The following is a 21,596-nucleotide window of genomic DNA, read 5'->3' on the forward strand; positions in this document are numbered from 1 at the left end:
GGGAATGCAGCAGTGCCAAAGGTCCTGGCATAACAGAGTGCAGTGGTGGCTTGGGCCCAGAGGGGCAAAGTAGCACAGCCTGAGGATGTGGTGAAAATCTCAACTCTGGCACCAGTGCACTCACAATAGCAACAGCATAACTCTGATAGTGGTCTGTTAAAGGCACATGTTGGGACCCAGGGATCCGGGCACAGAGCAGTAGCAACACTGCCTTGGCAATGACATTTCAGAACTACAACCAGAGACCTGGGGGGGTAGGGTTAAGGGCAGTGGTAGCCTTGTCCCAGCAGTGATGGATCAGAGCTCTGCCTTGAAGCTTGAGGGGTAGGGCCCAGGGTAGTAGCAGTGCCCCTAGCGATGATAGGTCAGAACTGTGACCTGGAACCCACAGGACAGGGGTCAGGGAAGCAAATGCCCACCTTGGCAATGACAGTTCAGAGTCCTGGGATGGGAGTTCTCAGAGCAATAGTGGAACAGCCCCAGTAATGGTAGCCAAAGTGTGACTTGGGACACAGGAAGTGAGTGACACTTAGGGTAGTGGCAGTGCCCCTGGCAATGATGAATCAGAGCCAGGACCTGGAACCTGGGGGCAGGGGGCAGGACAGTAAGAGTCCGTCTCTGAGCAGCAATGACAGTTCAGAGTCTTGACCTGGGCGAGTTGTGAGGGGAGGGCTCAGGGCTACAGTAGCACAATCCCAATAATGATAGCCAAAAAGTAGCTAGGGACTCTGAGGTTGGGGCTTAATGGAGGGGAGCTTGCCTGAGTAATGATGGTATAAAGCCCCATTCTGGGGCTAGAGTGGGCCAAGAAAAGTGGCAGTTCCAGTTTAGTGCATGGTGCTGTGCCGTGGCACCCAATGCTTGACAGCGGGGTAGGTACATCAACAGCCAAAGCCCGCAAAGGCCAAGTCTCACCTCAGCAGCAGCCCCAGCCTCAGAGAGCAGATGAGGAGTGGGGGCACTCTAGGATGCTGCATCAGCTGGGACCAGCATCACTGAGGACTGTGGGAGACCTCAGTAGCAAAAGCTGCAGTCATTCACAGGATGAGGCTTGCTGGGGTCCTCCAGCTTCTGACTGGGGATGGGGTGATACAGGCAAAATGCTTTCTCTATATTTCTATGTAGACATCAATTTTTGAGCTCTGCCACACTTTTGTTCCTTTTTCTTTGTTGTTTGGAAATCTCCCTGAGCTGTTTTCTTCAGTTTGTAGCTGTTTATTTATTGTTCTTGGGTCTCTTCAGTTTGTGTGCATGCGTGCATATGTGCATGTGTGTGTGTGTGTGTGTGTGTGTGCACGTGCGTGTGTGTGTGTGTGTGTGCGTGCGTGTGTGTAGAGGCAAGTGTTAGGACTTCCTAGCCCTCCATGCTGCTGATGGCACTCCCAAATCCCTCATTCTGCAGATGAAGTAATAAAGCCCTGAGACATAAGATGTTTTACTCAGTAATATTCTACAAGTTTGAGACTGGACATTACAGTATGAGTCAGTTTGATTTTGCTGAGGAATTGGCTGTAATCTCACAGGTACTAAAACAACAAAACAATTTTAAACCGAATATGAAGTGTAGTTTTGAATGCTTATTTATATCTTCCTTCTGTTGCCTCAAAATATTTTCGGCTTCCTGGTCTATGAATTAAAGTTCCTATTTGAATACAAAATATTAATGTATTCTTGCTGAGAAGCCATCATGGGAAGTTGCAGAAGTGACAAATAAATTAATTGAGCATGATGGGATTCTAATGAAGTAAATAATTCTTGAAAGCGCTCTGTGAAATAGGCGGTTGTGTATTTTCAGTATTCAACCCCAAATAATTCTCATGTTGCTGTTTTTATACATTTCTGATTTCTGTACATTTTTAATTTCTCTTCTTTATTCCTTTGTAGACAGAATAACCAGAACATTACAAATAATACTGGAAGTTGTACCAGAAGAAGATTGTCATAAATTATGAATTAATGCATTTGAAATCTTGGCAATCTATGCTTGGCCTTGTTTCTGCCCAAAGGGCTGAAACAAAATGTGGATCTTCACTTCATTTTATGAAAATCCAGAAGATTTCAACTTTGGTGATGGACTAAAGGAATCAGTTATTTCTATTTGTATCTTTTAGTGTATTCAAACTGGTTTCTAAGAAATTTAGTTATAACTCCATGTAGTTATAGAAAGTGGACATGCAAGCCTTCCATGAGCTCACATGATTTTTGAATCCCTGATACCTATATGAAGTTAGAGGAAAAAGACTACTGCATGAAAAATTACTTCAGTGGTCTTTATAACATATGGCTAAGAACCTTCAAACTGAACACCAAGATGTTTTCTGTATATATGGGATCTATAACAGATAATTTTTTGCATACTGTAGTTGACTATACTGTGAAAAGTGTTTTCTATTCTTCTGGGGGATAAAAGGCATGCGTCATCATTATGGACCAAGCAAAGGAAGAAATTTATTTCACATCAGCATTGTATTGCTTCCCCATAGATACTAACTTAGATACCATCTTGTAATGAATTATACCCAGAGCATTTTGAACAAAGGGCAGGGGTGATATGCCCAATTTTAATGAATACATTAAAGAGCTTCTAGGGGCTATTGTTCATGAGAAAAATCCAGGAATTATGTCTAAAAGTTATTGATAATTGATGATGTTAGGGTGTTTTCACTCATTATCAGGAAGCTCCATGGTTATGGGCCACTTTATTTTCATGGCAGCCCATTTGATCAGGAAAGGATGTAGCATCTTTCTTAGCAATACTCAGTTTGGTATTAAATACCAGTTTGGTACTAACACTAAGCAATACTCAGTTTGGTATTAAATCATCTTAAGCACAGTCACTTGTTTCGCTAATAATTGGCCCCTTGATAACATATCTAAACATGTGCATTTTTGAATCTTCAAATTGCCATGTCCATAAAAGACAGAAATCACCAAGAAAGAAAATACCCAAAATATTATGTCCAACACTATAATCCCATCTATATGCAGTGTTAGTAATTATGAACATTTTTTTAAAATTTCATAGTTATTTTTACACGGTGATAAATTTTGACAGTTTATACATTTCCTTTATATATTTTATATTCTGTTAAAATATCTCTTCAGCTATAACTGTCCAGATTAATTAGGAAAAGGCATATATTTACATAAAAATTGAGGAAGAAAATGTCACAGTTAAATAAGTTTTACAACTGATGTTTCTAAAAATTTCCCATTCTTTATCTCAACTTTGTCAGTAATTTCCTCACCTTAATTATCATTCAACTTGCAAAAGAGATAACTGATAACAAATTCACCGAAAGGTGAAAGTGTGTGTGTGTGTGTGTGTGTGTGTGTGTGTATTCAGACAGGTGTTTTAATGCTAAGTTTGGAAAATATTGCGGAATTTTCAAATAAGTGTCAAATAATGGTAGAAAGCATAAATTATTATTTACATACAACCAAGATCAAGTAGTCCATCATACCTGAGTATGTTTATCCGTTAATTTTAAAAGTAACAATTTTGGAAAGAATTACACTGATTAAGATAATCAAGAGCTGATAGTTCATAAACAATTGACCAAAGTAGAAATTATGATTTATAATATGAGGCAATTCCAATTCACTAATTTCAATTTTTGCTCTTGATAACAGTTAATACACATCCAAGATGGACATTTTTTTTTCAGCCAAACCTGTGTTTGGGTCTCTAAGTGAATTCATAAAAATTCCTTCCTTCTTCTCTTACCATATGGTTTTCAAATTTTGATCTGTAGTCTCTGCTTCCTGTATCCATTTGTCTGTATCTCTCCCCACTATATTGTTACTGAGGTAAAAACACATTTTCTTTATTTTCCTTTATTATTATTATTATTATTATTTTTTTTTTTTTTTTACAGTTTAGGCCCATATATATAAACCAAACTCTTCTTGAGATTATTTTTTCCCTAATGAAAAGAAAACTGATAAAATCTCATGGAGAGGTTTGCGTAGTTCTTGATTATTCTTGAGAATAATGTGCCTATATCTTACCGTGGCATATAGGTCTCATTTTGTTTATCTTTTTTTAAATATTTTTTAATATAACATTATACAAACTGACTAGGATACGTATTCATTATTTTTTCCATCATTTTCAAAACTGATTTTTGCATTGTTAAATTTCTAATGCTACCGTCATAACATTTTAACCACAGAGAAAGTCAGCCAGTAGTTTTTTTTAAAAGTGATGAAGATTAAGTTGTGCTTCAGCTTACTGTTAGGATACATCACAGCAAGATGCAAGGTTTCTGAAATCAGCAAATTGATATTCATTAATTATTATTCAGATGGTATCACATCAAGCCAATTCTAGTTGAAAACTCACCTGCACACTAAAATGTATATTTTTATTTGTGGTAAATAAAATTTTCTTTCTCATATATTTAAAATTATATATAGAGAGAATTATATATAAACCATTATATGCAATATACTCATACCAGTGTGGATATTCAAATGTTTATATACATATTATGAATTTATTATAATGCAAAGAGTCAAAGTGGCCCATACAGTTTAAGACAACTGATATACTCTCTTTCAAATGTATACTCTTTGGAGAACATAGTCTCAAGTATTTCATTACGAATTAAACAGATCTAGTAAAGACTTCTAAAACTACAACAGTTTGATTAAAAAATGGACTGATTCTCCTTACATAATTTTGAATATTTCAGTAAATGTTTTTGACTCATTTTTAAACATGTTGGATTATTTTCCCGAGATTTTTCTTTGATCAAATGAAGAAAACCGGACTATTATAAATGATTCAGTTACCTAGAAGTAGACCTTGTTCTTGTCTCTAGGAGATTAAAGACTTGGAATAGAAAAGATGGCAGAGTCCATACCGAACATAAATGTTAAGTGTGCACACGCACAAATACACACATGTGTTTATACTGTATCTGCCCCATCCCTGCTGGCACAGAAGTAGGACAGGTTCTTAGGTTACATTAGCAATGCATAGCGGTTTCTTGAACACTAAAATATGTACCTTGAAACAAATTTCGGGATTATTTTATGTGGCTAGTAGAATTGTTTCTCCAGTTGCTATTTGATAGATTAACAGATGGTTAACACGAGTATAATTACTTAACATAATTTTTTTTATGAACTGTAATCAGTCATCAGGAAACTCATTATTTTCTATTTATAGATGAATGTAGTGCTAACCAAGAAAGGGGGCATCTTTGATCGATAGTGGATTTCTTATAATTGAGGTATAGGTTATGAAAAGATAGAATACTGAACGTCAGAGTAGCAGGAAATGACGGATAGCACGTGACTGGAAGTGATGATATTTTGGTGTAATTTATCGTGCAGCATAGTCAGAGAACTATTGGATGTTAATTGTTGTGGAAAGGTGGATATCCCGAGTAGCTAATGGGATGTAGCTTCAGTGCCCTCACTTAGACATGCCCCTTTCAAGTCTGTACCTAATTTTGCATTAAGAATTTCTCATTAATTTTCTTGACGGAGATCAGAAAAAGTATATACATTTCTGGCCCTACAAAATCTGCATCTATCCCCGTGAGTAAGGTAAAATGACTTCCATTATTTTTTCTATTAGAAATACACATGGGCCGTTTATAGAATGTTTTTAAATAAAGTTTTGAGTTAATTTAAGTATCTATATATAAAACTACAAATGAGTGTCTCATAATATATATTACTTGATATAAATGGAGGGAGTTCATTTTTGACATTTTTTTTTTACGTTTCAGTTCTGAGTGATAGAAAAACAATGAATGGGGTTTTCATTGTTACTCTCTTTCTTAGTTAGGAAAAAAGAACTCTCGAGAGATTTGGGATTTGAGTGCAGATGAGTAAAAGACTGATTTTACTTAAATGTAATCTTGCTTCATTTTACCCTACATGATATGCTGTATGTTGGTGCTGATGATGTTTACAGAGTCGCATTTTACTTGCTAACAATTCAAAGTCAGGAATTAAAGTATGACATTGTGTAACTGGCAAGAAGCTTGTGGTGGATATAGAGTAGATAATGAGTCATCTTGACAGCTTCTGTTTACATACGTTACATATAAAGTAAAAGAATTGATTACCTATAAGTGTATTTTAGGTTTATTTTCTCATAAACAGTATTTTACATGTATCTCAATATATATAATACCTAAAAGTGTAACCTCTAGGTAGTATTATTAATGCACTTAAAAAGGTATTTTAAGAGCCAATTTTTGAAGATAATCCTTGCTTCTTTTTGTTGCATTTTCAAATTATTTGGTTTCTAAAAAATGTTTGGCCTATATTTAGATCCTATACAAAGTCACAAAGGCATAAATCATGGTCTCACAGAAAGTTCTCCAGGTTTCCATGTTGTGAGATATTGTCCTTCTTTAGAACTTCCTAAGGATATTAGCTTGATATTTTTGAATCATTCTGGGTTTTTTTTAATGGATCAATGATTTCCTTTATTTTGTCACATTTTGGCATGCTATCCTTTCGATGGGAGTGAGTCTTAATTTGAATTTATACAATTACCTAGATATCCTTAGTGTGAAACTACCACGTGGCTTACATTCCGGAAGTCCTCATTTCTCATCTCTTTGTTACCATTGGCTTTAAAATATCACTGGGAGGTAGTTATATGAAATAGTTATCTGTTACATGTGTGTATTTCAACTACTTGGATCAAGGGTACATTTATGGTATATATCTCTCAAGAAAACTGTGGAGCAGTAGGCATCTGAGAGCCATGCAGATGGGTGCACTGGTTTGAAAGTGAACATACTTGTTTTTCCCTCAACATACACACTACTGACTTTTTTCAAGGCATGACTTTCAAGTGAATTAATTTATTGGTTAGCAGACTTGCTTGCCGAGTCCTTATTACCTCTTGAAGCCTCTAAAGGTCATGCCGAACGCTAGAGAAACAAAAAAGACTAATGCACAGTTACGTCTTTTGCAGAAGTGACTGTATTTTGAGCACCTTGGGTGACAGTGTATTTTGCACAGAGTCTTGTGGGAAAACATTAGGCTTTTGGGTGTTGCATCTGTGTAATTGGTTGGGTTGTGAGGGATCTGACTTGCATGAGGATTGTGAAGATAGACCTCACTTATCCTACTAATTAACCGTCTTCAGCACTTGCTCAGAAGCTCATTTGTAATCACACCTGGAGGCAATGCAATGTGGTTCCCTGGTTCTAGGTTTGAACTGTCTTATTTCAAAGGATTTCTGATTTATTTTTTCCATAGAATTTCTCCTTCATTCCAAATTTCCATATACTGACTAATGCAATATAAAGAAATATTATATTGAAGTAAAATAATGCTTTGGGGAAATAAAACAGATTGTTTCAAATGAATGTATGCTTTTCACAGAATAGAGGTGATCTACATGAAACTGTGTGTTTTAATGATTTCAAACACTACCATATAGCACTTTTGAATTGCTTTGGAAGCAAAAGAACAATATATATCTAGGGTTATTACACAAACCACAAGAATCCTCCAAAAAATTTAAGTAGTCTTGTATTTTTTTTTATCCTCTCCCTGGAGAAGTTTTTTTTACCTAATAGTTTCCCTTTAGGATTATTACTAATGCTGTAAATCTGGATCTAAACTTTTTGATTCTTACATCTTGAAAACCAGATTCTTCTTTTGACACTATCCATGTACAGAGAGTGAGATATGGCTTTACTCTTTTAGGATATTTGGGGCCAATGTTATTTTGAACACAGGCATGGGCCTCAAGTTTCTATTTCTTTGTAGATGGGTTGCAATACAACAGTAATGAGTTTTCAGTGGTACCCTCAACATTTTGAGAACTTTGCAAATGTACGCATCTGTCGTGTTAAAAGCGCATTGCTTAGTATCATGAAATATAGTGTCTTTCTCTGTGCCAAATTGGTGAGCAGACATGTAGTTGTGTTTTACTAATGCTGAAGTTGGCTACCTGTGGTTTTATAATAAGTACAAGTCAGAAAAAGGCAAGACAAATGGCCTCTCATACTGAATGCTTGGCGAACTTAATTTGTCCTACTTTTCTGACGAAGCTTTGACTCTAGATTTCATGGAACTTATTTTTTTTTTCTACTTATCGTAGAGTGGATTAGATGGTAGTGATGCACTGGTAGAGATAGTGTTTAGTTATTGACTCAGAATTCATTTCATGATGAATTTTTTGCGTCTTCTTATTGTATGTGTATCTGTATTTACTTTATAGGAAATGGGTTTAGTGAGCTTTGTGTTAAAATCTGACCTAGTAATGGTGACTTCTTCAATTATCAAGGGGTAGAAAATATGTGTGTTGGTATGTTTGTATCAACACATTATTAGGTACTGGATATGAATGTATTTAAATGCCTCTGACATTCTACGGCAAGCATCAATAATTTGCACTCATGGAATCAATTAGCCCAGTGAAAAATGGTAGAGTACTCTGGAGGGTTGTGCTGGCAGCCATCTCTTTGATCTATGCTTAAATTGTAATTTACAGACCAGCTCTATCCCTTAACTTGAATCTGGAATTCATCTGTCGTGACCTTGTACCATTCCCCTAAGTAAGGAGCAGGGGGAACAGGGTTTGGTCTGGTGATCTAAAGTACAAGAACAGAGAAATCCAGCTGAGGAAGAATGAGCCTCAGTATCCTAAATGGTCCTCATCTGTGGTGGGGTTTCTTCACTCTGGCGTTACGATGATAAAACTTGGTAGAGGGGTTTGTGCATCTTTTATACAAATTTTATACAACGTCTTATATTTATAAATTCTTAAATAACAAAATTCCTTTTCTGCATCTGTATTCCAACCATATTAGGGGTACTGATTTTTTTAGATATTTGATATAAAAATATAAATGGTGTAAAGGGACTTTCATGTGTGAATTGTGTTGTGTTGCTTAAGGTTCTCTGGCACTGATGCCTATGCCATCATATAAGCATCATATGTGAAATAAAATGGATTTTTCTATAGTTTAATGATTTCCCTCTGGGGAGAGTTCTGCTGCAGCAATCACACTGCCAGATGAAGTTTATGGGCTATTTGTATAAGTGGTAAGATACTATGAAATAAGAGTGCTTTCATCTGGTAGAAACATGTCTTGACACATGTGTTTTGGATGGAATAAATTTTGGTGCAATATGATGTCACTCAATTTTGCAATGAATTTAATTTCAATTGTATTTATGTATATGCATACCAGTCATGCTTCTAGTTGCTTCAACCTTCATATATGTATTTTTGTCCATATTTTTACTTGAAAATATTTTAAATGGAAATGAAATAAACATTTTATAGTTTGAATAATAAAAGTCCTGCTTTGCTTTTTTTTTTTTAAATTTTAAACCAGTATACATCCCAATAAATCGAAGGCTTTCATTTTAATGATTGAATTTATCAATCATTGACTCTGATTGCCCCAGGATGTTCTTTCTGAAACACAAATATATTAAAAGGCTTCCATGGTTTCACATTTACTTATTTATTTTTCTGGCTGGATAAAATCCAAAAGCCTCTGCACAGTGCAGGACTTTCCATAATCTTCCACCCTTCTTTCTCCAGCTACAAATGACCACTTCTAACCTTCTCTGCAGCCATATTAAATGTTTTATCAGTAGTTTAACAGCAACAGCAACAAAAAGATGCTATTATTCCATTCGACATACTGTGGATTCTTACAGGAATTCTATTTTCCTCCCCCATTCCTATCTTCTGCTTTCCACGTAGCAAATTTCTATCCAATGTTCAAGACTGAGTCCAAAAGTCACCTCTTCCAGAAACCTTCCCCAAGACTGATCCCAGAATACCTCCACCATCTTGGATGCACCTTTTTTGTAGAACTCATTACACCAGTGTAATCAATAGACTTGACTCCCTTCTCTGCCTAAATTTGAAATGGTGTGTGTGTGTGTGTGTGTGTGTGTGTGTGTGGTTTTTTTTGTCTTTCACTGACTAAAGCATAATAGGTATTCAATGTTAATTAAATTAATGTATTCAGTGAATGAATGAATGAACAACTTTTATTCATTAGGTTTCATGATAAGCTTTTCTTAAATGCATTTTTTATTACCTCTAAATTTAAGTAATCCATTAGATTCTATGGAAAGAATATTTCTATGGAATACCTTAACTTCAGAATGTAAGAAAACTAGAGAGTTTCAGTCTCTGTCCCCTCTTCCACTCTTCTCCCATCTCATCATCTCCTCCACTCCCCTCCCATTCTCTCTTTTTCTCTCTTCTCCCCCTGTTCCACCCCCAGTTCATGTAAGTAAGTGAGTCTTGATGGAGGAAATAAACAGTGAAATGACCTATACTACAAACTTTTCCTATGAAAAGACATTTAGGCTTTTATATTTTCAATAATATATATATATATATATATATATATAATTTATTTGTTTCTATTTTCATAATAATAACTTAAAAAATGCTCAGAAATGTAGAGCAAAAGGAACCTAAAGTTCTGATGACCAAAACTCTCTTTGAAGTAGACACAGGAGATTGAGTAACATTTTCCCTGGTGAAATGCTTTGGGAAAACAATAAAAATATTAAAGTAATCACTTTGGCGCCTGTTAAATTTAAACAATTTTGAAAAGAAATATAACCTATGGGATATGTAGATGTACTTACTTTAAAATTAATGAATATGACTGGATATGTGTTTAATAAAATATATGGAAAATTGAGAGAATACATAATGTATAATAATTTGCTTTTAAACGCTCATTAGGCTATTACATATGCTGGTTTAGGTTCACAAAGACTTTTGCTGCTGAAACACATCTAAAATTTTTCTACTTGAATTTGTAGCCTATGTCTAACTTACAAAGATTTGAGATCTTTATAAGCTGTAATAAGCATTACGTAAGCTGGGATGGGGTGGGTGAGCCATGGATAACTATTGCTTTTGCCTCCACATGCCCTAAAGATTATATTTGCAGACTTCCTAGAGCCCTGACTTTGACAATCAAGTCTTCATAGCCATCTTGTTGTTTTTATAGTCTTAAGCCTAAGAACACCTGGTCACCAGCAGGCATGGGATAATTCTCTCAAAAAATGTTTGATGTTTGAAAGAATTCAGAAACAAAAAATGTAATTAGGATTCATTACCTTTTAAAACTTAAGCTTTGAAGATTTATTAATCTCTGAAAGATGTGAAGCAGGACTTCAAAGTTGTTAATTCAGGTTAAATACTACAAAAATTGAAACACCCTCTGGCTATAATAAAATAACTAAGTATAAATGAGTATAACCCTAGAAAAGTGTGAGCAAGCCAGTTATTTTCCTCTCACTTTAATTTTTCGTATAAGAAAATCTTGCTTTTGTCACAGTAATTAACATTGTAATTATACAACAACATGTTATGACCATCATTCCTTCCATTTCCTAAAAGCTAAAGACACCATAAAGATTTGTTTCATTTTCTGGATTCTGCCTTAAACTTATGTTTACTTCTTACCCCCACATTGCTGTGTTTCTTTCACAATTTCTTGCTTAAGGAAGCAGTGAAAGCAGAAACACCTCCCCAGCCATATAATGGGTAAGGGGTGCAAGAGATAGAAAACGGTTAGCAGTTTGTATTGTGTCTGCTTCATGAAGTTGGGGCGCTACTTTTTTCTCCTAATCGTTCAGATGTATTGATAACATTAGGGCCTCGGGTGCCATAAACAGTATACCCAGATGTGATCTAGTCCTAGGACGTTGGGAAGGCTTTCCTGAAGATGCAGTATGAAATGATATTGAAGGATGGGTGAGCGTTAGCCAGGTAAAGTGGAGGCTGGATGTGGAATGTTGTAGGCAAAGCAAACTGTGTGATAAAGGGCCTGAGCCAGAAAAAGTAGGGCTTGTTTAATTAAGGAAATAAAAGCAAGACCAGTGCAACCAGAGCACGGAGACATCAATAATGCACCTCTAAGAGAGAAGTAATTGTGGAGGACTTATTTGTCAATGTTCAAGATTTTTGTTTTTACCCAGTATAATGGAGATGGCAGAGACAAATGAAATTCACTTATAATATGAGCGTTCAAGTTTACCAAAGTTTCAAATCTTATCCTCTCCTAAAATCCCTGAAAAGAATCATTTCAAATAGTAAACAATCATTTCCATTTACTTCTTTTCATTTTATTTTTTTCATATTTGAGAAAGAGAGAGAGAGAGAGAGAGAGAGAGAGAGACAGAGCACGAGCAGGGAAGGGGCAGAGAGATGAAGACAGAATCTGAAGCAGGCTCCAGGCTCTGAGCTGTTAGCACAGAGCCCAGTGCGGGGCTCGAACTCAGGAGAGGTGAGATCGTGACCTGAGCTGAAGTTGGAGGCCCAACTGACTGAGCCACCCAGGAACCCCTACTTCTTTTTTATTATTGTTATATTCTATCCAATTAGTTTATATCACCAAATAATAAGCTTGAGACATACACTTTGCAGGAATTACATAAGCAACAAATACAGGAAATCTTTTTTTTTTTCCAGAAATTTTGTTTTCTCTCCTTAGCATGTTTTCCCTCCTCTCCTCCAAGTTAGATTACCTCTGACCCACATTGCTGAGTGCTCACCAACATTTATCTCAAGGACAATCTGTGATTTTTTTTTTTTTTTGAGAAATATTTTTCTGGTGCTATAGTTTTTTAACCTAGTGATAATTTCTAAAATGTATTTTTTTGCCCAAATGAAAATATTTAAAAAAATACCTTGCATGACATATTATTAAACAGAGTTACTATCTTAGAAGAAAAAAAATTCTTCATTTGAATGTAATGTTTTAATATGAAAAATGCCAATAATTACTTCAATTTTTTCCTGGTTCTATAGAAATAGAATGAATTTTTAGTTTTTTCTACTCTTCATAATTCACAATGTATGACAAGTGACTTTCCTGGCAAGATAACCTGAATTTTGTTTAAAGAATTAGAGAAATAAACATTATTTGATATCATTTTAAAAACGCTTACGTGGAAAACAGGGAATTATCTGATATCCCTCCCACCCTAGCTTCATTAAGATATAATTAACAAATAATATTGTATAAGTTTAATGTATATAATGTGATGTTGTGATACATGTATATATTGTGAACATGATTATCACATTAACATTAGGCATCACATCCATCACCTCACATAGTTACCACCTTTTTGCAGTGACAACTTTTAAGATTTACTCTCTTAGCAAATTTCAACTCTACATGTTCATTATCCATTCATTTGCCATCAGGCACTTAGGTTGTTTTTATGTCTTAACAATTGTGAGTAATGCTGTAATGAACCAGGTTGTGTAGCTATCTCTTTGAGATTCTGATTTCACTTCCTTCGGTTATATCCAGAAGTGGGATTCCTGGGTCATATTATAGTTCTATTTTTTTTTTTTTTTTTTTGAGGAATCTCTACACTGTTTTCCATAGTAACTGTACCGATTTACATCCCTACCAATAGTGTGCAAGGACTTTGTCCACATCCTCACCAATACTTGTTATTTCTTGTCCCTTTGAAAAAAGCAATTCTAACAGATGTGAGGTGGTATCTCATTGTGGTTTTGATTTGCATTTCCCTGATGATGAATGATGAGCACATTTTCATGTACCCATCAGCCATTTGTGTATCTTTTTGGAAAATGTCTATTCAGGTACTCTGCCCATTTTAAAAATGGATATTAAAATGGATTTTTTTGGGGGGCGCCTGGGTGGCTCAGTCGGTTAAGCGTCCGACTACAGCTCAGGTCACGATCTCGCAGTCTGTGAGTTCGAGCCCTGCGTCGGGCTCTGGGCTGATGGCTCAGAGCCTGGAGCCTGTTTCAGATTCTGTGTCTCCCTCTCTCTCTGCCCCTCCCCTGTTCATGCTCTGTCTCTCTCTGTCCCCAAAATAAATAAACGTTAAAAATAATAATAATAAATTAAAAAAAAATAAAATGGATTTTTTTTTGCTATTTATAGGAGTTTCTTACATATTTTGGATATTAGTCCCTTATCAAATATATGGTTTACAAACACTTTCTCCTATTTCACAAGTTGCCTTTACATTTTGTTGATTATTGCTTATGTGGTGCAGAAGCTTTTTTGTCTTAATGGAGCTCCACATGTTTAATATGCTTTTGTCACTTTACTTTTGGCAATAAAACTATTGCCAAAACCAATGTCAAGAATTATTTTTTATTGTTTTCTTCTAGGAGTTTTATGGCCTCGAGATTTACGTTTAAGTCTTTAATCCATCTTGATTTAATTTTTGTGAGTGGTTCCAGATAGGGGTTAAATTTCATTATTCTGCATGTGATTGTCCAGATTTCCCAGCACTATTTATTGAAGATTGTCTTTCCCTATTGAGCATTCTTGGTTTCCTTGTCAAATACTAGTTGGCCGTATATGCATGAATGTATTTCTGGGCTCGATTCTGTTCCATTGGTCTATGCAACTGTTTTCATGCCAGTACCATACGGTCTGATTACTAAGCTACATAATAAAGTGTGAAATCAAGACGGGTTGTCCCTCCAGCTTTGTTCTTGTTTCTCAAGATTGCTTTGGCTATTCAGGATCTATTATGGTTGGTTCCACACAAGTTTTAGAATTTGTTTCTATTTCTATAGAAAAATGCCATTGAAATTTTGATATGGATTGTATTTGATATGATTCCATTTGATATGGAATTCTGATAGGGATTGTAGATTGCTTTGGGTTGTAGGGACATTTGACAATGTTACTCCCTCTGATCCAATAACATGGGGTATCTTCCCATTTATTTGTGTCTTCTTCAGTTTCTTTAATCATTGTCTTACGGTTTTCAGTGTACACATTTTTCATTGCCTTGATTAAACTTATTCTTCAGTATTGTTTTTGATACTATTGTGAATAGGATTGTTTTCTTTATTTCTCTTTCAGGTAATTTGTTGTTAGTACCTAGAAATGCAACTGATTTTTATGTTATTTTGTATCCTGCAACTTTACTGTATTCATTTATTAGGTCTAATAGTTTTTTGACAGAGTATTTAGAGTTTGCTGAATATATGATAGTGTCATCATCAGACAAAGAAAGTTTTACTTCTTTTTGATTTGGATTACTTTCATTTCTTTTTCTTGCCTAATTACTCTGGCTAGAACTCCCAGTACCAATCTGAATAAGAATGGTGAGAATTGTTGTTGGTCTTAGAAGAGCTTTCCACCTTTTACCATTAAAGGTGACAGCTATGGTGTGTCACATTACAGCCTTTAATAGGCCGAGATATGTTTCTTCTACACTTAATTTGTGGAGAGTTTTTATCATAAAAGGATGTTCAATTTTCAAATGCTTTTTCTGCATTTATCGAGATTGTATGATTTTTATCTTTAATTTTACTAATGTGGTTTATGGCATTTATTTATTTGCTTATGTTACACTGTCTTTCCATCCCAAGAATAAATCCAATTTGGTCATTATGTATGATCCTTTTAATGCTGTTGAATTTGGTTTGCTAATATTTTGTTGAGAATTTTTGAATCTATGGTCATCAGGCTAGGCTCCCCAGCCAGATGGTGCCACTAGCTAGACTCTGTGTTCAGGTTGAACGGCAGGCTGGGCTTTGTGATTAGGCAGTCAGTTGGCTGTGATCCACTCTTTGGCAAGGCCTGTGCCTGGGGTCCCTAGTCAAGCAGGGTTCCCAGCTGTACCTTATGGTTGGGTGGGACTGTTGGCTATGCTCCATGATTGGGTGGAGCTACTGGCTGGGCTCTGTGCCTGGAAGACACCACAGGTTATATGGGTAAATACTGTTGGCTCAGGTCCAAGTCTGTCTGGGGTCGCTGGCTCCCTTGCGGACAAAGCCAGAGGTTAAGCTCTGCAGTCGGGCAAGTCTGCTGGTTTGACTCTGCCTGAGAAAGGCCCCAGGATGGGCTCCACAGTTGCCCAGAGTGTCTGGCCAGGCTTGCCGGGCAGGCAGGATTGGAGACTATTCTCAGCAACTGGATTGGGCACTGACTTTCTTCCCCGCCTAGGAGGGCTCTAGGATGTGCCCTGAAGTTTTCCACAGTATCCCAACAAAAGATTTAAGTCTTTGAGTTTTCCTCTTGATTGGAGGAGATGTATAAATTTAGGTATTGTATAGCAGAGGCCAGTACCTGGAAGAACAGAACTATAATAGTATTATAGTCACACAGTGCACAGAGATAAGAAATAATAGTCACACAGAGCACACAGATAAGAAATGGAGAGAGAATGTTGCCTGGTTTCCTGTAGCTTTCCAGTTCAAAGTTTGTAGTTTCCAGTTCAAACTGCATTCCTGATAAAAGATTCTTTAAGACATGGTTATTTCCTTATCATGTTTCCTCTTTTACTTTAATTACTTGAATTGGTATTTGTTCCTTACAGCCCAAAGAGTTTTAGATAATAGGATATAATACATCATCACAACCTTTAAGGCTGAAAAGTATGTTTTTGACTGCTTCTGGGAGCAGAAGACAATACAGCAATCATCGCTGGACATGTTTTCAATTACCACCTACCTGAAACCACAAGGCCAGGGTAGCTGCCAACTTGAACAAAATATGAGACATAGAGGCTAGCATCAATGGACTACCATACATTGGGTCATCGTCCCAAACAGACATTCATCTTAGATCCAAATTCTCAGTAGTTTCCCATTGTGGTTTTCCCTTTTAATTCCTGTCTCATTCCATTCCTCCTCAGCTCGTGCAAGCTTGCTCCCTGGAACTATGCTCTTCCCTTTTACATTTTCTTCAATGGAAAACCATCAATTCACATAATCTTCAACTGCCAATTTTATTTGCTCATGCAATCAAAAAGTATCCGTTGAGTAACTGACATTTTCTAGGCACCATGCTTGAGTTAGATTATGGGTGCAAAGTGCAAAAGACATGTTTTCTGAACTCAAGTTTCATTTCTATGTAGAGTACTCCTAAATGTGATGGGGTAGGGGAGAAGAGGTGGTTTGTTCTTATACTTTATATTTACTTCCATGTGGAAGGAGCCATGTTAGGGAAACACTCTTAGCCTCATTCTAAAGGAGTCGTGTCCTAATTTTACTGGTGAGCTTGGAAAGGAAAACAAAAAACAAAACAAAACAATACTAATTATGTGTGTGTCTTTTCTCTCTTGGGAGCCATCCTGATCTCAGAGGGCATTAATTCCGCATGCCGCTCCATGCCCTTACAGAGTCAGAAATCCTTGGGAAGAGGCCAAAAATGGTACAATGCCCGCAATGGGATGGGCAAATCTTTCTAATCCTAGAGTTCAATATTAGAACGTCTACTTGCCCTTAGCTATGAATCACATTCTTTTACATTAGCTGTATCAGCAATAAAGATGATGTTTTTGTGCCCTTATCTGCCTTAAAATCTTCACTTATGTTTTCTTGATTTATAATTTAGGCGGGGAAGAGAAGTGGTATTTATCAGCCTCCCCAAGAATATTAACAATGTGTGTCTCGAATCCTCTCCTCTCACCTGAGCTCTTGCCTGTAATCTAATGATTAGGAGCTGTGTCCAGATGGAACTTTCACTACCTCAAATTCAGCACTTCATAAATGGAAATGCGCTCAAATTTCCAATCATTTCATCAAAAGAAATTGGGGGGGTGGTAGTAACTCAGGGGTAGAGCATTTGACTGCGTAAAAAGAAATCATGAGTTTACCACCAAACCTGCCTACTTCAGTCCCATGCTCCTTTATTCATCAGCTCATTCAGGCTTGAAAGTTAGGAGTTCCCTAGGATTCTTCTTCGTCATCATCCTCCATAAACCAGGCACAAACACCTGTTGTTTTTTTCTCCTGAATTTCTAATTCATCTGCCTTTTTATCTCCAATCCTAATCTAGACTTTATTGGATTATTGGAAAGCTCATCAGCTAGATTTTGCTGATCCCAAACTTTTCCTCTCAAACTCTAGCAGAGCTAATGATGTAACCTTGCTCAGTAGCCACTTTGACGATATTATTCCCTTCAGAAACACCTTCGATGGCTTCCATATTCAGATCAGACTCACTTTCCTGGCTTACAGGCTTTGCTGTAAGTGGACATGATGCAATCAACGCCTCTGTATTTACTACCCTTGAATTTACTCAGACTTAACTCTTGTAAACCAAAAGCATGGTATGCTTAGCATAAATGTCTTTTCTCAAATTGCAAACCACATACACACATCATTGAAAATCAACTTCTCCCCTCTGGACCATCTCCTCCAGATGCTGAAGGACCAATGCAAAGCCCAATACTCTTGACCTTTAGTGCATTTACAGTTATAACACTTAGTTTTACATTTAACCACATACTGTATTAAATTGTATGTTTCTGTGGCTTATCTTTCTTCTTTATATAAGCTGAATTACTGTGAGTTTCTAGGGCTGAAGAATCATTGTATATTTTCCATACCATAACATTTATTGTTAACTATACAGCAGATACAAAATAAATATTTAATGACTGATTAACTTACAAATTAAAAAAAAAAAACCTGTCTTCACCTAAGAAATGGTTTGATTTAATAGCCTGAAATTTAAGAGTGATTTGATAATCAGAATCTCTACTCTGACCTCTTTGACTTTCTGTGTTGCTCTAGGCAAGTCATTTTAGCTATTCTGAATGCATTTTCTTAATACAAAATGGAAATAAGACTTGTCATCGGTCTTATTCATAAAGAGTGGTGAGGAGTATCCTAGTCAATGCAAAGCACATGGCTAATACAAAGTTTAATAAAAGTGATAAATAACACCTATTACAAAATTGAACCATTGTTCAATTTCTTCTGCCCTTTCAGTTCTTTGATTCAATATTCTCTCACTAAAATCTGAGAGCTTTAATTTGAGAAAGTGTTTTACTAATAATCATAGACTTTCTACATTAACCTTTTCTTATCATTAGGCACACCTGGATGATATCAAATTATTCTTTTAAGGAAATCAATATATCACTATAAGTGCATAGAGAAACATCTGGTAATGAAACTTCAGATAAGGGAAACCTGGGTGTGAAAAATGTTTATTAGAGCAAGATAGTAAAACAGGTGGCCCCAACTTAAGTTCTCTTCACAGAAAGAACAACTAGCAACGACCCATAGATAAGACACCTTTATGAAGATCCTAGAACCTGAGGTTGGGGCTGACGCAGCCCCTTGGATGACCAAAACCAAGAAAAATCACGTTAGAAAGGTAAGAGGACTGATTTTGTTTTGATTGCATCTACTTTCCAATAGATGTTGTCAGTGCCACACCACACGTAGGGGGTCCCCCTGCCCCCTGCCCCAGCCTATGATTTCTCTAGTGGGAAGAGGAAAACCCAAAGTGGACACCCAGTTTCACCAGCGTTCTGAAGACACTTTCTATGAGCCCCATTTAGGTCTTGCCTCACAGGGAGGGATCGCCAGGGAAACCTGCTAGAGATGGAAAAGGGGAACAAGGCTCCTAGTCACGGGCATGCAGACCTTGGCAGACAGTGTTCCTGTTGGCAGAGGTGAGCATATGCAGACCCAAGCTGGTGGTCCTGTCTGGCCATGGAGCTCGGTCAGCAGTTCTGTCCAGTTTGGAGCCAAAGCCATCAGGCTGTCCCAGTGGCAGAGCATATTCTATTGCCCCACTCAGACAATAAAGCGAGCTAGCATCCATTTAACTGATGGACATAGTTTCTACCTCCACCCAACCACTGAGACCCAAATGTTTTGTCTGGCCAGGTACCTTGAGAAGCCACAAGTCTTTTTGGCACAATTATAGGTAACATCTGTAAAATTTAACACCAAGAAGAATTCAGTAATAGCCCTCAAGTCCCTTCACAAGTGAAGGGGTAAATGGTTTTTGAGGTAGCGGAATGCCCAGAGATTGTACCAACTCGTAAAGGTTTCCTGTAGGTGCATATATACTGGTCCCCCTCCCATACTCAGATGTACATGCGTATAGAGCATGAATAAATCAAGAAATTGGAAAAAAAATAGGAAGCTAATTAGAAGTAAAATCAAATGCAGCCAGAGGTAAGATAAAAACAATTAATGCTTAACAAATGTATACTGTGTGCCTTTAGCACTGCTCTGAGCACTAAGTATATACTGACTCATTTAAACCTCATGACAACTTTATGAGGTCCACATTATCAGGAAGCAACTGAGGTAAGTTGCAGTCAAATAACTTGTTGAAAGTCACATACAAAGCGTTTGGCACATTTTAGATGTCTTTAAACAAAAACATTGAAAATCATTCCAATCCTCCAAATGCCAAAAGTTTTATCTTTTAGTCTGTTTGTGAAGTATTGAAATTTCCTTGCTTACTGGGCAAGAGCAAAGAAACTTCCATCAATAAGAGTATTGATGATGAGTTTTACTGATTCTTTAGGATATCCATAGGTCACGGGACATACTAGTGTTGATCTGGACAATTCTTACCTAGCTGCAGGGAGATGTTAGGAGTAGAAGCATAATTTGTGGCATTCTCTCACCACTGAAACGTCCTGCTAATAGTAAGGCAATTCAGGCCAAATTGCAGGCATCATTGCTACATCCTTTCATGAAGCTAGTAAAAATAATTTTACTTCTTTTTAAAAAAAAATGTTAATGTTTGTTTAGTTTTGAGAGAGAGAGAGAGACAGAGCATGAGCAGGGGCGGGGCAGAGAGAGAGGGAGACACAGAATCGGAAGCAGGCTCCAGGCCCCGAGCTGTCAGCACAGCTGACAAGTTCAAGCTGTGGGGCTTGAACTCACGAACTGCAAGATCATGACCTGAGTTGAAGTTGGAGGCTAAACCCACTGAGCCACCCAGGTACCCCAAAATGACTTTACTTCTAATTAATGATTCCAGATTCCTCTTAGTTTCTTGGTCTCAGAGTTTCTTTCTTTCTTTCTTTCTTTCTTTCTTTCTTTCTTTCTTTCTTTTTCTTATTTTACCATTTTTAGTGGGAAATTTTAACACTTCCTCAGAAGTTCCTTAGTTCAAACCCACAAGACAGTAAGATACAGAATGTTTGAAAATCATGGGGCACCTGGGTGGCTCAATCAGTTAAGCAGCCGACTGTTGATATCGGCTCTGGTCATGATCTCACCATTTGGGAGATTGAGCCACACCTTGGGCTCTGTGCTGACAGCATGGAGCCTGTTTGGGATTCTCTCTCTATCCCACTCTCTCTGCCCCTCCCCTGCTCATGTGCTCTCTCTCTCTTTCTCGCCATCAAAATAAATAAACTTTAAAAAAATGTTTGAAAATCACAATTATATATAAGTAATCATATATTTACATATAATTATATTTATATAATTAGTTGTATATGTTATATATAAAATTATATATATGTAATACCCATTAGGCAAATATTACTTTTGAGTATCCATGGGCCACTCATAAAACCTGAGTTTCTATTGGGACTCAATGAAAACCTACTAAATCTCAAGGAATCAGTATCTTGGAGACTATGACAATAATATAGCAAATTTGGAAATCAATAATAAAAGGATAGCTTTAAAAAGTTTGTGTATCTTGGGGCACCTGGGTGGCTCAGTTGGTTAGGCGGCCAACTCTTGATTTAGTCTCAGGTCATGATCTCACGCTTCTGAGATGGAGCCCCGCCTCTGGCTCTGCATTGACAGTGTGAGCCTGCTTGGGATTCTCTCTCTCCCTCTCTCTGGCCCTCCCCTGCTCATGCTCTCTCTCTCAAAGTAAATACACATTTTT

General features: G+C 36.8%; 1 protein-coding gene across 2 annotated transcripts in view; it reads left to right on the forward strand.

Moving 5' to 3' along the window:
* Positions 1–20,408, forward strand: part of SLC7A11 (solute carrier family 7 member 11) — a 92,617-nt gene extending 72,209 nt beyond the window's left edge. Inside the window, exon 12 of one of the 2 annotated variants that reach the window (XM_042983897.1) lies at positions 18,981–20,408. In XM_042983897.1, the coding sequence (XP_042839831.1) occupies positions 18,981–19,006 (26 nt within the window). In that variant the 3' untranslated portion in view covers positions 19,007–20,408. Of the gene's footprint in view, positions 1–1,884; positions 3,827–18,980 lie in introns of those variants that run through there. The other variant, XM_007091800.3, reaches the window with a different exon arrangement.
* The last annotated feature ends 1,188 nt before the right edge of the window (positions 20,409–21,596 follow it).

Source organism: Panthera tigris, chromosome B1, assembly GCF_018350195.1.
Source record: "Panthera tigris isolate Pti1 chromosome B1, P.tigris_Pti1_mat1.1, whole genome shotgun sequence".
Lineage (NCBI taxonomy): Eukaryota > Metazoa > Chordata > Mammalia > Carnivora > Felidae > Panthera > Panthera tigris.